This window comes from Ixodes scapularis, unplaced genomic scaffold, assembly GCF_016920785.2.
Source record: "Ixodes scapularis isolate PalLabHiFi unplaced genomic scaffold, ASM1692078v2 ptg000480l_1__unscaffolded, whole genome shotgun sequence".
Lineage (NCBI taxonomy): Eukaryota > Metazoa > Arthropoda > Arachnida > Ixodida > Ixodidae > Ixodes > Ixodes scapularis.
The window spans coordinates 425,348-442,200 of NW_024609986.1; the positions used below are offsets into that span (position 1 = coordinate 425,348).

Below are 16,853 nucleotides of genomic sequence, written 5' to 3' on the forward strand. Positions count from 1 at the left end.
TTTAGCATGTCCGAAATACGCGAATTAGGCGTTGCTTTGGTAGTTATGGCTTCAGTATGACACTTCGGCACTCCTGTGGTGTGTAAGCGAGAGCCATTGTGTTTTGCCTTTTTCTTTTATTTCGCTGGGCGCAAGGTTGAGTTCTCGGAACATCGTGATTCATTCGAACTCCTCGGCGGCCAGGAATCTCGCACGTGGATGCCCGTGCCATGGGTGTGGCGGCCAGCGCAGCAGGATGATAACACCACTCTTCGTCATACAGATTGCCCTGCTGATGGGATCACTACCGCGGAGCTTGGCTGGAGGGACCAACACCGAAAAGACGGACAGCACGAGCCTCGCGGCAGCCGGCGATACCACGCGAGCCATGGGCGGCTTCTCCGACAGGGCATTTTTCGCCACGTCGGTCCGACTGCCAGGGCCACCGCCCCCGCGAACCACGAACGGATCCGTCCGCACAGATCAAGGCGTCACCAAGCGACCATCATCGGCAACGTCATCGGAAACGACTATATCAGCAACGACGAGCGTAAATCCGTTCAGTGGGTGTGGCGGCCAGCGCAGCAAGATGATAACACTCCTCTTCGTCATACAGATTGCCCTACTGATGGGATCACTACCGCCGAGCTTGGCTGGAGGGACCAACACCGAAAAGACGGACAGCACGAGCCTCGCGGCAGCCGGCGATACCACGCGAGCCATGGGCGGCTTCTCCGACAGGGCATTTTTCGCCACGTCGGTCCGACTGCCAGGGCCACCGCCCCCGCGAACCACGAACGGATCCGTCCGCACAGATCAAGGCGTCACCAAGCGACCATCATCGGCAACGTCATCGGAAACGACTATATCAGCAACGACGAGCGTAAATCCGTTCAGTGGGTGTGGCGGCCAGCGCAGCAAGATGATAACACTCCTCTTCGTCATACAGATTGCCCTACTGATGGGATCACTACCGCCGAGCTTGGCTGGAGGGACCAACACCGAAAAGACGGACAGCACGAGCCTCGCGGCAGCCGGCGATACCACGCGAGCCATGGGCGGCTTCTCCGACAGGGCATTTTTCGCCACGTCGGTCCGACTGCCAGGGCCACCGCCCCCGCGAACCACGAACGGATCCGTCCGCACAGATCAAGGCGTCACCAAGCGACCATCATCGGCAACGTCATCGGAAACGACTATATCAGCAACGACGAGCGTAAATCCGTTCAGTGGGTGTGGCGGCCAGCGCAGCAAGATGATAACACTCCTCTTCGTCATACAGATTGCCCTACTGATGGGATCACTACCGCCGAGCTTGGCTGGAGGGACCAACACCGAAAAGACGGACAGCACGAGCCTCGCGGCAGCCGGCGATACCACGCGAGCCATGGGCGGCTTCTCCGACAGGGCATTTTTCGCCACGTCGGTCCGACTGCCAGGGCCACCGCCCCCGCGAACCACGAACGGATCCGTCCGCACAGATCAAGGCGTCACCAAGCGACCATCATCGGCAACGTCATCGGAAACGACTATATCAGCAACGACGAGCGTAAATCCGTTCAGTGGGTGTGGCGGCCAGCGCAGCAAGATGATAACACTCCTCTTCGTCATACAGATTGCCCTACTGATGGGATCACTACCGCGGAGCTTGGCTGGAGGGACCAACACCGAAAAGACGGACAGCACGAGCCTCGCGGCAGCCGGCGATACCACGCGAGCCATGGGCGGCTTCTCCGACAGGGCATTTTTCGCCACGTCGGTCCGACTGCCAGGGCTACCGCCCCCACGAACCACGAACGGATCCGTCCGCACAGATCAAGGCGTCACCAAGCGACCATCATCGGCAACGTCATCGGAAACGACTATATCAGCAACGACGAGCGTAAATCCGTTCAGTGGGTGTGGCGGCCAGCGCAGCAAGATGATAACACTCCTCTTCGTCATACAGATTGCCCTACTGATGGGATCACTACCGCCGAGCTTGGCTGGAGGGACCAACACCGAAAAGACGGACAGCACGAGCCTCGCGGCAGCCGGCGATACCACGCGAGCCATGGGCGGCTTCTCCGACAGGGCATTTTTCGCCACGTCGGTCCGACTGCCAGGGCTACCGCCCCCACGAACCACGAACGGATTCGTCCGCACAGATCAAGGCGTCACCAAGCGACCATCATCGGCAACGTCATCGAAAAGTACTATATCAGCAACGACGAGCGTGGATCGGTTCAGTGGGTGTGGCGGCCAGCGCAGCAGGATGATAACACCACTCTTCATCATACAGGTTAGTGGCAAACGCCATTATGGCTTGAAAAGTGACGCCCTGTGTCTTATTGTGCTGCCACACCCACAAAGGCTACTATGTATTGCTTCGGAGTGCGTTGACGTTGTTTGTTATCTTCTTTTGCTCTCGGGGGACATTGACAGTAACCCGGGACCAATCACTTTGGATGAAATAGACAAAACGCTGCACAAACTTTTAGAAGGTCAGCAAGACATCGTTGGAGCAATCAATGAAATCAAATCGAACACACGTAAAGTCGAAGCTAGAATGACTGCGATTGAAAAGTGTGTCGGATCATTCAAAAACGTTGAAACAAAAAATGACGCTTGCTCCACTACCATAGGTACTTTGAAGCAAACAATCGGCTCCCTAGAGAATAAGGTAGACGATTTAGAAAATAGAATGCGCAGGAACAACTTAGTATTTTTCGGAATTCCTGAAAGCCAAAACGAAACTAAAAGTGACTTAGAGCAAGCTGTCGTCTCGGAAATTCTACGCGACAAACTGGACATTGAAAACTCTCAGGTAGAGAGGCTGCATAGGATTGGAAAACCATCAACAGGAAAGCCACGGCCGGTAATCATGAAGCTTCGGGAGTTTAATGTGAAAGAAAATATACTAAAAAACGCGCTTAGGCTGAAAGGTACTAGAATTTCAATATCTGAAGACTTCTCGTTTCACATCAAAGAGAAAAGAAAGTTACTTTGGAACAGCTCCAAGGAAGAACGTGACAAGGGCGAAAAAGTAATACTTAAATATGACAAATTGATTGTCGGCAACTCATGTTATCAATGGGACACTGAAAACAACACTCGCCTTCTGATAAGCACGAGGCAGCGAACAGCCAGAGACGGGCAGCCTCACGATGAATGACATCGGTGTTTAGAATCGCGCTCCTTCACTCTTATCAATGTCAACGCAAGAGCATAGCAAATAAAACTGTTGAACTTGAATACATGTTACTGTCTGAAGATCTGGACATAATTGTAATAACAGAAACTTGGTTGCACTCCAGCATTATAAATGATGAAGTTATCCTACCAACGCACCAAATATTTCGTAAAGATCGTGACTTGAGAGGGGGAGGTGTAGCAATAGTTATTAAAAAAGATATAAATGCAACCCTACTTCAAGATACTGCAAACAGAGAGTCGGTTTGGGTGAAAATGCTCATTAATAACAGCCCAATTCTCGTTGGAGGCGTCTATCGGCCGCCGAATGCTCCTGGAGGTGTACTAGAAAGCCTATGTGATTTTGTAAATGTTCAAAGTCCTCGTTTTGCAAACATGATTATCGCAGGAGATTTTAATCTTCCCAACATCACCTGGGAAACCTTGGCACCTTTGAACCCTAACTGCCGGCATTCGGAGCTTTTGACAAGCATGGCGTTTGCAAACGACTTGTCACAAATAGTCACGTGTCCAGCGAGAATCACAAGATCAAGTAGCACCATGCTTGACTTAATTTTTATATCTAATGAGCTTTCTAACAAAACGTTTAATGGTTATGTTCGGGAAGGAATATCAGATCACCGCTTAATTTGGTGCGAATTCAATGGAGGGCTGAATACTAAGGAAGCAGCCCGGGTAGTCAAAGTTCCTAATTACACACGAGCGCTAGATGAAAGCATTTTAGACCACCTTGAACTGGCATTTGAAAATTTTTGTGAACTAAGTACACACGAAATAACTATCAATGACCTATGGTTCTCGTTTAAAAGCACAGTGAACACTTCTATTGACCGGTTTGTACCAACACGTTGCAAACGTATACGAAAAAGGAACCCCTGGATAACCCGAGATATCTTACATCTTAAGCGAAAAATTAATAGGATTCGAATTAAGAAGCGGAAAAGAAATAGGCTTAATATATCACATCTGCGTAGGCTACTAAGGGCAATGATCCATATGTCAAAACAATACTTCCATAACGTGAATTTGGAGAAATTTTTGGTATCGGATCCTCGGAAGTTTTGGCGATATATAACCCAATCAAAGCAACCAGTCTGTACTATAAAACAAAACGGAGTAGATATCAACGATCCTTTTGAGATTGCTAGCGCGTTCAATCAATACTTTTCCTCGGTATATACTTCCGACAATCATCAAACTCCAGAGAGTGGGTCGCCCCAACATCACATTCCGCACATTACGTTCACCAAAGAAGGCATTTTTGCGGCATTACTAAACCTTACCACTAAAAAATCAGTGGGGCCTGATATGATTCCAAACATATTTTTGAGAAGGTATGCTGAGTCATGTTCTAACTATTTATTGGTTCTTTTTAACAAATCAATTGAACTAGGGCAAATCCCCGATGACTGGAAAACTGCCAAAATTGTCCCTATTTTCAAAGCAGGTGATATTCGTTGCGTTACTAATTACCGACCTGTGTCTCTACTATGCAGTAGCGTAAAAGTAATTGAGCACGTTTTATTCAAGCATATTGTTTCCTTTCTTGGAGAAAATATTTTTTTAATGCGGGGCAACATGGTTTTAGACGGGATCTATCAACGATTACACAATTTGCGCATACGATCCACGACTTTGCAAAAACAATTGATTCAGGCCTTCAGACGGACGTACTTTTTTAGATTTTGCGAAGGCATTCAACCGAGTATCGCACAAAAAGCTTCTTCTTAAGCTCAGAGCAATACTAAATAACGACCTGATGTTAAGATGGATAGAAGCATACTTAGGCAACAGAAAACAGTTCGTTCAAATACAAGACGCTCGTTCCTCGACAGCAGCAGTTGGATCCGGGGTACCCCAAGGATCCGTACTGGCACCACTGCTTTTCCTTATTTTTATAAACGACCTTAAAGTAGACCCCTCTGTTCAAATTCGTTTATTTGCTAACGATTGTATTATTTATAAAGAAGCGAAATGTTCTTACGATCAAAATATTCTAAACAAGAGTCTCGAGATGATTTCTACATGGTGCGTCACCTGGCAAATGTCCCTTGATTGTAAGAAATGTGCTCATATGACAATAACCAGGAAAAAAAATCAACTACCCTCCAGCTACTGCCTCCAGCGGACCGCGCTCAACACAGTACCCCAATACAAATACCTGACGTCTGATCTGCGTTGGACGTCTGATCTGCGTTGGAATCCACATATTGACTTCATTACTCACAAGGCAATGGGCACATTATGGACTTTAAAACGGCGACTAAAAGACTGTTCCAACAATACAAAACTAATCGCGTATAAGACATTCGTCAGGTCTTTGATGGAATACGCAAATGTGTTATGGGATCCACACACAAATTCAAATTTTAATAAGTTGGAAAGAATTCAGAAAAAAGCGCTGCGATTTATTTTTAACAGATACGGTAGAAACACATGAATCTCAGAACTTTGTGTCCAGAGCGGTGTCCCATTACAAAAGCGTAGAAAAATTAGCCGACTGAAGTTCATTTTCAACCTATTAAATAACAATTTCAACTTGGACTACAGCAATTACCTTCATTTCAATACTAGTATGCCAACAAGGAACAAGCACCGCAAATCTTTCACTGAAACAAGGTGTAGAACTGACTGCTTCATATATTCCTGTTTTCCACATACGATTCATAAATGGAACTTGCTCCCACAAGAAATCGCCTCCACAGATTGCGTATTGTCGTTCACAGTCAAGTTAAATGAATCGGATGTTGTTTGATATTACATGCGTATGATTTGGTTTAATTGTCTGTGATTGTGCTTTTCTACTAGTCATGCTTTAGATATTTCTTTTTTTTTATAGGTTTGTACTGTGTTTTTATGTTTGCGTGTGTTTTTGTGACGTGTAGTTGTAAAAGATCCTTTTGTGTAGTCATTCTTTGCATGGGAAGAATCCTATCAAGGGCATCTGTTGGCCCTTTATTCCTCTACGAGTTGTAACGCCACCACACCTATGTATTTTATTTTCGAGTGCATTTTATTGTGTATATCTCCTGCCTTGGCTGCGTATTAGCGGCCGGCAGTATCAATAAATAAATAAATGAAGGCGTGACTGGCTGGCGTCGGGCAGGATGGGGATCGGATTACAGCTTTGTGCGAAACCAAGCTGATCAAGAAAACTATGCGGCAGTCTAACAGCAAGACTCAAAGCGAGAGTCTGTGTGCAATGGTGGTACGCGACCACCAATAGTGTCCGTCTTGTAAACTAAAATTGTAACGAGAATATTAAATCCAGTGTTCCTTTTATTCAAAAGACCGATTTTTCAAGACCTCGTTTATTATCAAGAAGTTATTTTATTCGAAACAACCATACGATTACATATCAGAAGTGGGATCACCAACCAACTCCTCGGACCAAAGAGCGTTCCCAAGAGTGACACCAGCAATCTAGTGCGTCGGGAATCCAAACACGCGGACCCTGGATCGACGAGTCAAGTGCGATCAGAGTCAGGCTGGAGCGACCCACAGTGCGGCAGGTAGGCGACGTGTGTGGGAGTGCCTGCGCGATTGGGGCTTCCCAGTGTGCGGAACTCAAGGTTCAGGTACTGTCGGATTTTTCATCTCCCTGTGGAACTATTTATCAATAGAGTTTGTATTTTGCGTATGAGATGTAGTGTATTATGTTGTGGCTTTATATTGCTTGTGCGAGCCTGTGTGTTGGGTGCAGACTTGTGCCTATCTCAAATACTCTACTCAAGATACTGTATCTTAAATACTTTGGGGAGTATCTTGGTATCTTGCTAATACCTTTGATGGAGAGTATTTAATACTCTATTTTAATTACAATTCCGAGTATCTTGTACTCATTATCTTAAATACATTTTTGACATTCCGCCATTCTCCGAGTTTTTCGGTGTGAAGTCGGGTGGGAGTGGCAAGGGCAAACGTGAACATTCTTTCGAGGAACCGAATCCTGTTGCTAGCTCCGATTAGCTAGAGTGACTTTAACTGAGCTCGTGAAAATGTCGCTTTTTGTTGCCGACTGTGACCCATTATTCAGCCCTAAGTTCGTACAATGAAGGTTCTTCTCTCGCCTTCCTAAAGGCGCCTTTTGTTTCTATAAAGTTTACTTCCCAAAAATCCTCAAAACAAAGGTGTGGTTTTACGAAAGTAAAGATGCCACCCTGAGGCGCAAGCAGTCCCGGAAACGACCTACGAGAACAATGCAGACTTAAGTGTCAAGAATAGAGGAAAATGAGAAGTGGACACCCACAAAAAAGTACACATTTTTGTCTTGCTCTTTGTATATTTGGCCCCGCTAAGCTGAAACGTCAAGCTTTCTTATTTCCTTTTTTTGTGTTGTCAGTCTGGCATTTATTGCTCTCGTGAACACTGTCTGTAAGCGAACATTGATGAGCAGAGAACAGTGCAGGAAACGAACTAGGAGCTGGGTGACCTCTCAAAATACCAACAAAGTGTTCCCCCACGTTTAGTGCTTTTCTGAACGCAACCTACTTGAAGAATGTGCGACCACTGCCGTGGCTATTATGTGGGTTCTCTTTGTTATCCATTCACTCATATCCATGTCTCAGGTTCGTTTATAGTAAAGGGAAAATGGATTGTAGTTAAACGATGCGTCTAAGGTGCACCACAGGATGTGATATTCAATGATGTCGCTATTGGTGAAGCGCTCCGACCCGTTTTTCACCCCCACCCCTCGGTGTTTACCCAACGCAAGGCCTCTGCACATGCCCAAAGGCCTTGTGGGCATGTTCGTGTTATCTTTTTTAATAGAGCGCGGAGCATAGTGTAAGCAAAAAATACCAACAATTAGTGAAGTGACGTTAAGTACCGGATCCCCCCGAAAGTAGTCGTCGGATTATGCGAACTTGACCAACTTGGGCTTTTGTGCTGAGCTGGGCATTGCTGCATTGTTCATGCAGGCCCGAGTGGTAACAAAAGAGCCCCTCCTCCCCCTCACCGGAGAACACGAACTCCAGCCGAACGCTGACGCCGCGTTCGGTCAAGTCAGGCGAGCGCTGAGCCATTGTATTTGTTGTTCCCATCCATCTAGTTCTAAAGTTAACAGCTTGGGGCACCACGGTCTGATCTCCACCCCAATAGCTAAAGCGACCTCTTTCTTGTTGTCCCAGAAATGTTTTGTAACATATCACTTATATTGACACATGCCTTGCCCAGCGAGCGCCTGGCCGAATGGTTGCCGCGCTTGGCTCTGGCGCAGAGTCTCCGGGTTCGATACCACAAAGCGGACTTATCTTTTATTTATTTCTTCAACTTGACATTCTGGTAAGTTCAAGAATTTTGTCGTCTGATCGAGTTACGGATGTTCTACGCGCCGAACGTCCTACGCCGAATATTCCAGAAAAACACGGGGGTACAAAAGGTGCTCCGAGTGACGGTCCGGAGTTCAGTCTCGTCCCAGCTGTCGATCCTAATGTTTCGCCGACATGGACGCCTGCGACGCTAGCCTTTCTCTCTTTCGTTTCGGGAACAAGTTCTCTCTGTTAAACGTTTAGTTTCTTGAGTTATTCGCCGCCTCATCATTTATCATTTGTGACAACATTTTGCTCTTTATAGTCGGACTGCTTAAAATAGCCCTACGATACTTTTTTTCGCATTTTGTGTTGTTGCGTGCTAATAACCCATTCTGGTAACCAAGATTTGCATAGCTGCATAATTGTCGTTGTCAATGACGTCGACACAAATTAAGCAGTGCGGAAGTATCTTCATAAGTAATTGAAATACATTTCTAAGTATTTGTACTCTACTCAAGATACTTTACAGTGAAAGTAACTTGAGTAGTATTTGAAATTCTTTATGACGCAGGTATTTAGTAACTTAAGTTAAACACTTTTGTCGAGTATTTTGTCCAACACTGGTTGGGTGTAATTACATGTATACAGCTCAACGCTTCACCATGAACCAGGAAGCATGGGGAGCGTCTCCGAGCCAGGTGGGTTCGCCTAAAGTTGCTCACTCCATGGGGGACGAGTTTTCTATGCACGAGCCCTTGGGAATTATTAGAGAAAAGGATCGTTTGTTAACAGACCTCTTGGGACGACTTGCCCTTCCGGCGCAGTCAGGTGCAGCGGACGTGAGCGGCGTGGCGACGTTCCAGGTGATGCCTGACCTCAGTAAGAACATATCCAATTTCGACGGAAGTGAGGACGCAGCAGCAGTGCGAGACTATACTGAGAACCTAAAGAGGACGGCGACTCTTCATAAGAGGCCGACACCTTTCCTCCTGGAAACGGCAAAATCACATCTCACAGGAGCTGCCTAAGACTGTTTACGCTCACGCCATGCAGGAATTGCGTCATGGAAAGTTCTAGAGTACCAGTTTCGACGAACAATTGTTAGCCAGACCCGAGCAGCGGAACGCTAGAGAAGAATTCAAGACCGCGTCCAGCAGCGAAACGAGAGCACGATCGCTTACTTCGATTCGAAGATTCGTCTTTGTGGAGAGGCACACCTCGACATCTGCGGTATTCGCGAGCAAGTACTCACCGGCTTGCGTTCGCGAAGGCTGTGCGCCATGTTAATGGGGAGAACACACAAGGACGGTGATGACGTCCTACACGACATACAGGAATTCGAAAGGGTTGAACGGGAGCGACAAGAGCGCTTCGGTGGACAGCGTGGAAAAGGGGCGACTACCGACACACTGCGAAACCGAGACCCGGGTATGACGTCGGTCAAGAATACCGCTGACGGGAGAGACAACAAGGATTAGAGATCACCAATACTCAACGAAAAGGGTGAGCGTAAGTGGTACAGCTGCTCACGGTTCGGTCACATCGCGCGTGACTGTCCAGACCCAAAGCGCCCACTAAAGTGCCTGAGGTGTGGAAAAACCGGGCACACTCAGCGCCACTGCATCAAAGGAGCTCCAAGGAGTGAGACCAACACCGTAAGCAACTCAAAAGAGAGGAGTTTCTCTGAAGTGCTCCTTAAGCAAGTTATATGGAATGACGACAAAAAACTCGTTGGAATGATTTACACCGGAAGTTCCCGATGCCTCTTGCGCGCGTGTGAGGAGGACAACCAGAGAAACCGAGCGTCTGCAGCGGCGCGTTGCGGTGCTGAGCTGATGAGAGACGCAACACTCCTTATGGGTTCGGCAACCAGGACGTCGCAGCAGTAAGGACAATTGGTAAATGCAGAGCAGACTTGGATATTGACGGTGTTACGGGGAAGAACATCACATTTTTTGTTGTATTAGACGAGGCCCAGTCGGTTGACCTGCTCGTTGGTCGAACTTTCACCGAGCTCCCGTACGTGACCTATGCTGGGCTGGGCTGATGTCTACGCTTTTGGCACAAGAGTCAGTGCCCTTTCTCTCACCTCGAACCCTTGAGCGACGATCCCAAGTTGATTGTAAAGACAACCGAAAGGTCCACGGTCCAGGCGAACTTGATAAATTGGATCACGCTGTCATCAGAATCTGATGTCACTGGCCCCGTCCTTTTTAACAACTGTTGAAAAGAAATTCTTCTCGACATGAAAGATGGAGAGATTGATGTTCCAGTTTTCCAAAGCGGAAATAACAATGTAGTCCTTAAAAAGGGACACCGTCTTGGACGTGTCACTGCGGTCGGCATAGTAAACAGACCCGGTGAGGAGGACAACCAGAGAAACCGAGCGGAAGAGAGTTACGAAACCGAGAAAGAAGGGGTTTTGATCTCGGCAATTCGGAAGCCGATAGCCGAGAATCAGGTCGAAGTAGGTCCGTCGGTGACCGAGGGGCAAAAAAATGAGCTCCTTGACCTCCTGAACGAGTATCGGAAGTGCTTCGCTACGAACTTGAGCGAGCTTGGGTGCACAAATGTCCTTGAAATAGACACCCCGGAAGTGCCGGGAAGCTCACCAGTTGCGGTTCGGCCTTACCAAACAAACGTGGCAGAAAGAGAAACGATTCTCGAGATCGTCAGCGAATGGAAACGAGAGGGAATTGTGAGCGAGACGCATTCCGCTTACGCAAGTCACGTGATCCTTGTTCAGAAGAAGAACGGAGAGAAGCGTCTAGTGGTGGACTATCGACGATTGAACGCCCAGACCGTAAAATAAAAAATACCCCGTACCAAGCATTGGTGATCAACTCGAAAAATTATCCGGAGCAGTGATGTACACAGTTCGAGACCTCGCTCACGGCTACCTTCAGGTTCCCTTGAGTGACGACGCGAAGAAGACAGCTTTCATCACTCCGGACGAGGGAGGTCAATTTGAGAGGATGATGTTTGGACTCACGAATGCTCCCTTTGTGTTCCAGCGTCTCATGAACCACGTTTTGAAGCAGCTGAGGGAAACGATCGCTATAGGTGCTACCTGGATGATGTGCTGATTCCAGCGAAAAATTGGGATGATATCATCACGCGGCTGTGCCAAATCCTCGAAGCCTTCAGGAAGGCGAATTAAACCCTTCGCTTGAGCAAATGCGCTTTCGAAAGAGACAGTGTGGATTTTCTGGGCTTTCGACTGAAGAACGGAGCGGTGCAACCCGGCGCAGTCAAGGTACGCACAATCACAGGATTCCCGGTCCCAAAGAACCCTCATGATGTCAGACGATTTTCGGGACTGACGAGCTTTTTTCGATGCTTCGTCCCGAAGTATGTGTTAATCGCCGATCCCCTCACAAGGCTCAACAAGAAGAATGGAAATTTGACTAGAACCCTGAGCAAGAGGAACGTTTCCAAGTTATGAAGTCAAAACTAACATGTGAACCTGTACTTCAACTGTGCGACCCGAATGCGGAGACGCAGTTGCATACAGACGCCTGTGCGAAGGGATTGGCAGCAATAATCCTTCAACGGAAAGACGACGAGTGACAGCTCGTCTACTGCGTAAGCGAAAGAACGAACGACGCCGAGAGAAATTATCACTCATCGAAGCTCGAGATGATGGCTATCGTTTGGGCGGTGGATCGGCTTAGACCGTTGTTACTTGGCATTTATTTTACTATTGTGACTGACTGCCAGGCTCTCGTGTACCTTAATGCACAACGAACACAGAAGCCCTAGATTGCAAGGTGGTATTATTTGATCCAGAATTTTGATTTTTCAATCAGGCACCGTCCTGGATCACGGATGCTTCATGTGAACTCACTTAGCCGAGGCCCAGTTGAGGAGCCGGTGGACACGATGGACTCTGTCCTTGAGGACCGCTTCGAGGTCTGCCTCACCTATGACCTTGCAGACCAAGTGCTAGTGTTACAACGAGGAGATGAAGAGCTACGAGAACTGGTGGCCATACTAGAAAAGCCGGAACACTGTCGGACCGGGCAGGAGAAGGGAAAAGTGAGCGGCTACGTTCTGAAGGATGATAGGCTCACAAGAGTAATCGAACACGACGGCAAGAAAAAGTACAAGTTCGTGCTGCCCAAGTGTATGCGGAATGCTGTAGTAATGCAGTCCCATGACTTAATAGGTCACTTCGCACTTAACAGAACAGTTGCCAAGATCCAAGAAAAATTCTGGTTCCCGGGAATGCGGAACTACGTTCGGAAACACATTACACAGTGCTTTGAGTGCATTTCCAACAAGATACATGCTGGCAGACCAGAAGGTCTCCTCAATCCCATACCACCAGGCACGCGACCATTTGAGGTAGTTCACTTGGATCACATGGGTCCATTCGGGCAAAGTAAGAAGCGAAACCAATACCTACTTGTCATCATTGACAACCTAACAAAATTTGTGAGACCCTTCGCAGCGCGCGACACATCGACCGAGCGCGTACTGCGGGCTCTGCAGGAGTTTATCCTAGAAAGGGGCCTGCCGAGAACCCTAATTACAGATAGAGGCAGTTGTTTTACTTCTTGAGAATTTGACGAGTTTTGCGGTGAACGAACCATACTCCACGTGCTTAACTCTACACGACACCCGCCAGTACTTCCTTTCATCACAACCTTCATGACAGACCCCCAGCAGCGCGACTGGGACGAAAAGTTGAATTTAGCTGAGTGTAGTTTGAAGAATTCCGTGAACAAAACATCGGGAAGGACTCCCTTCGAGATGCTACACGGATATCAACCAGAGTTTCAAAACACCGCATTAAAACGGCTCTTCGAAGCTGACGGACCGGCTAGGCAGGACCCCGAGGAAATGCGGGAACAGGTGCGACAGCACCTCAATGAGGAACAGGAAAAACTGAAAACCGCATACGACCGAAGACACTCCCCTGCGCGACTGTACAATGTCGGAGACATAATCTTTATGAGAAAAGCTAATAAACCAACAGGCAAGCCAACGAAGGCTCAACCGAAGTACAGAGGGCCTTTGGTTGTGACGCAGGTTCGTCCATCCGACACATATCGCGTCACTGAGCTTGACAAGACCAAGGCCAGTAGATTCGCAACTACGGCGCATGTTTCCCAGTTGAAGGGATGGACGTCGACAACCAAGAAAACACACTTGGAAGACGACACATCATCGTCAGAAGAAGCAGAATCCGCCAGGGAGGAAGTCACCGTCCAGCTCCCGAGGTGCTCAGCACGTAAGCGTGCAATTCCGAAGTGAGCGCACTTGCAACACATACTTTTTTTTCGCTTGTATCGATTTTGTTGTTGCTTCTGTTTTTGTTGCATAACGTGCATTGCAGCCTTTATGCGTTTATTGTGCTGTTCACGTATATTTTGTGTCAATTTCCGTGTATTCATATTATGTTATTATTAAGAACCATGAAAGATTAATCTTTATTAATTTGCATAAGCACTGGTTTTTGTTGTCGCTAACGAGGACGTTAACAATGCCAGGTTGCCCGAATGTCAGCGAGCGCCATTCTGTATAGGTTCTTTTATTTTATTTTGCCAAGCGTATTTCAAGCAAGCGCCATTGTGTTTTGCCTTTTTCTTCTATTTCTTTGGGCGCGAGGTTGAGTCCTCCGAAGATTGCAATTTATTCCAAGTCCTCGGCGCCAGGAATCTCGCACGTGGATGCCTGTGCCATGAAGGCATGACTGGCTGGTGTCGGGCAGGATGCGGATTGGGTTTCAGCCTTGGGCGAGACCAAGCTGCTCATGAAAACTATGCGGGAGTCTAACAGCGGGACTCAAAGCGAGAGTGTATGTGCGGTAGTGGTACGCGACCACCAATAGTGTCCGTCTGGTAAACTAAATTTGTAACGAGAATATTAACTCCAGAGTTTCTTTAATTCCAAAAACCGATTTGTCAAGACCTCGTTTATTACCGAGAAGCTATATTATTCGAAATACCCAAATTAGGCGTTCCTCTGGCAGTTATGGCTCAAGTATGTCCCTATTTCGGCACTCCTGTGGCGGACCGGAGAAACAACAAACTTTGGCATACCATCGTACCGCTCAACTTGGGCTATAGTGAGGCAATGTACCAGTGTTGCTGAATGGGCACCCCCATTATATTTCAGTTCCATTTCGGGAATTAGAGTTTTCAATAATTCAATTCCTTTCAACTCCTAGGAATGGGGACACTGGACCCATTCCCACTCCTGGAATGGCTGAATCGTTCCGTTCAATTCCTCTAATTCCTAAACGTAAAACTTTGCACTTGGGAGCCACACTGTATTCGCCGGCATAAGCAGCATAAAGCTGACATCAACAAATGCATAGACAATTGAAAAAAAAGGATAAATGCCTCAAACCAGGACGGATTTTACTAAGCTCACGGTGCTGGACTGCCTAGGGTGACTCATAGCGCCCGAAGCGGTCCATCGCAAGGTGAAACAAGGTATGCAGAGACTAAAGTCAAGGGAAATGAGCGGGCATCATCGAGCTTGCTTATAACTCAACCCACTTGAATGTAAAACATTTAGCACAGAAAACAAGCATCGGAACAAAGACGAAGTAAAAGGCGCACTCACACGTAAAAATGCAGTATAAAAAGACAAGCGTCGGAGCAAAGCATAAGAGGAGAATGGAGAAGTGAATCTTGCTATGGGGGTTTTAGTGCCGAAGCAAACCCGTGTTTCGCACTTCAAAGGAGTGCGCGCGAATGAACGTGGAAGGCAGCAGGGTTGTCCAGCTGCTAAACAACGCTCTCTAACTATGAGAAAACAATAAGTTAACAATGTTTCTGCCTTCCTCTGTGCGAAAAATGGTAACGCATGCTTTGACTTACAGCTATTTACGATACGGTGCTACCATCTTTATGGGGTGCTCCTGCTCATAGCGTGCAAGAATTGACACCTTGCTTCGAGGTATTTGGAAGAGTGTTTCGTTTGACTAGCCAAACGTCTCAAGCGCGTGTATATTTCAAGAGCTCCGTCTCTCATATTTTAGGGGTCTCTTTATGGAAACTGTCGTGGTTCGCCATTTCTAGAATTCGAGTTTTATTACAGCCTACATTGCGCAGCGACCTATGAGGCCATCGCTTCCTTCACAAATGCCCCGGATCAGAACCAAATATGTTGAGCGCACGATAGTGTATTACGTTCTGCAAATATTTAACAGCCGACCGGAATATTTTCAATCCCTAACGTCAAAGCAAAAGCTCAGGAAGCCATTACGGAATTCAGATCTGTGAGGTAAAGGTTTGTTGCTGCTGTTTTTTTTTTTTTTTTTTTTTCTTGTTTTATCAAAGATTTTTTTTTTTCATTTTTTCTAGCCCTAAAAATTGACATCTGATTCCGAGAACGTGTGCATTTTGAAAGTCAAATAACTCTTTCTTCTTCTTAAGAACGTACCTTACTACAATGTGTATTTCTGTTGTATCGCCACCTGCCGAGCCAGGTCCACAGGCCCTTGAGGCATTCACCGGCTTGCTATTGTACTTTCAAGAATGTAATTCCTTCAAATAAAACTATGTGCTATGTTCTAATTAGTGATCATCTTTCGGATCATCAGCGAGTTATCAAAGCTTAGCCAGTTTTGAATTTCCCCGTTTGCTCGGTGCTTGGTTTCTTGTTTCGCTCTCGTGTAACAGAAGTGAAGTGCGCCATCTGCCCGTCCGCGAAAGGCGCGGCCGCCAGCGCGCACCCCCCTTCCCCTCTGCTCTTTGCTTTGACATTTGTTTTATTGTATTGCATTTTTTTCGCGTACAATCTGTTAGGGCTCCACACACGCTAGCATTTTCCCGATGCTCCTTTCATTTTTGAGCAACTGACTCGCTAACTTGTTTGGTTTAGTTAAACGTAAACACCCCCCCCCCCCAAAAAAAAAAAAATAAATAAATAAATAAAAAAATAAACTATTAGGCCCATTCCATTCGCATTCCATTCCGCGCCAAAGGCATCTAATTCCATTCCCATTCCATTCCCCTCAATGTTGCCGCCATTTCCTGCCCATTCCATTCCGGGGTCGTGAATTGCGGAATGATTCCGAAATATCCCAACTCCGGAGTTTCAACTCCGCAACACTGCAACGTACCTTGGCACTAAAGAAAGCCATGGTGCGAAACCTAATTGGGCCAAACTTGGGCCCGTACGTATGCTAGACCTTTGCCCAAGTTGGGCATTTCTCTGGCGTACAAACTGGGGTGGTTTTCGAAGGGGCTGAACAAGGTTCCATTTAGAACCATATGTTTACATGCAAAAATTAACGCATAAACTAAGACATTTTATTCAATTAGCCAACTGATCGTTGCTATTATCCTTGGCAAATCTTTTCTTGCCAATGAAGCGAAAGTTACGTGTACCCATGCGCCCGCGCACATTGAGCGTTGATAAGAGCTGTGCTCGGGCCGGCTTCATGTTCCGAACTGCCAGAAACCGTTTTCC

The 16,853-nt window shown here is 47.0% G+C and overlaps 3 protein-coding genes across 3 annotated transcripts; all 3 read left to right on the plus strand.

Annotated features, from left to right (window-relative positions):
* The first annotated feature begins 235 nt into the window (after positions 1 to 235).
* LOC120846456 (mucin-5AC-like) lies at positions 236 to 1,865 on the plus strand. Its single transcript, XM_040218216.1, has 2 exons — positions 236 to 1,738; positions 1,794 to 1,865. Exons 1-2 carry the CDS (start codon positions 236 to 238, stop codon positions 1,863 to 1,865), a joined length of 1,575 nt encoding a protein of 524 aa, XP_040074150.1.
* Positions 1,866 to 1,900: 35 nt separating this feature from the next.
* Positions 1,901 to 3,133, plus strand: LOC120846455. The gene has a single exon (XM_040218215.1). The coding sequence runs from the start codon at positions 1,901 to 1,903 to the stop codon at positions 3,131 to 3,133; it is 1,233 nt and encodes a 410-aa protein (XP_040074149.1).
* A 7,535-nt stretch (positions 3,134 to 10,668) lies between these two features.
* Positions 10,669 to 11,235, plus strand: LOC120846454. Its single transcript, XM_040218214.1, has one exon. The coding sequence runs from the start codon at positions 10,669 to 10,671 to the stop codon at positions 11,233 to 11,235; it is 567 nt and encodes a 188-aa protein (XP_040074148.1).
* Positions 11,236 to 16,853: the final 5,618 nt, after the last annotated feature.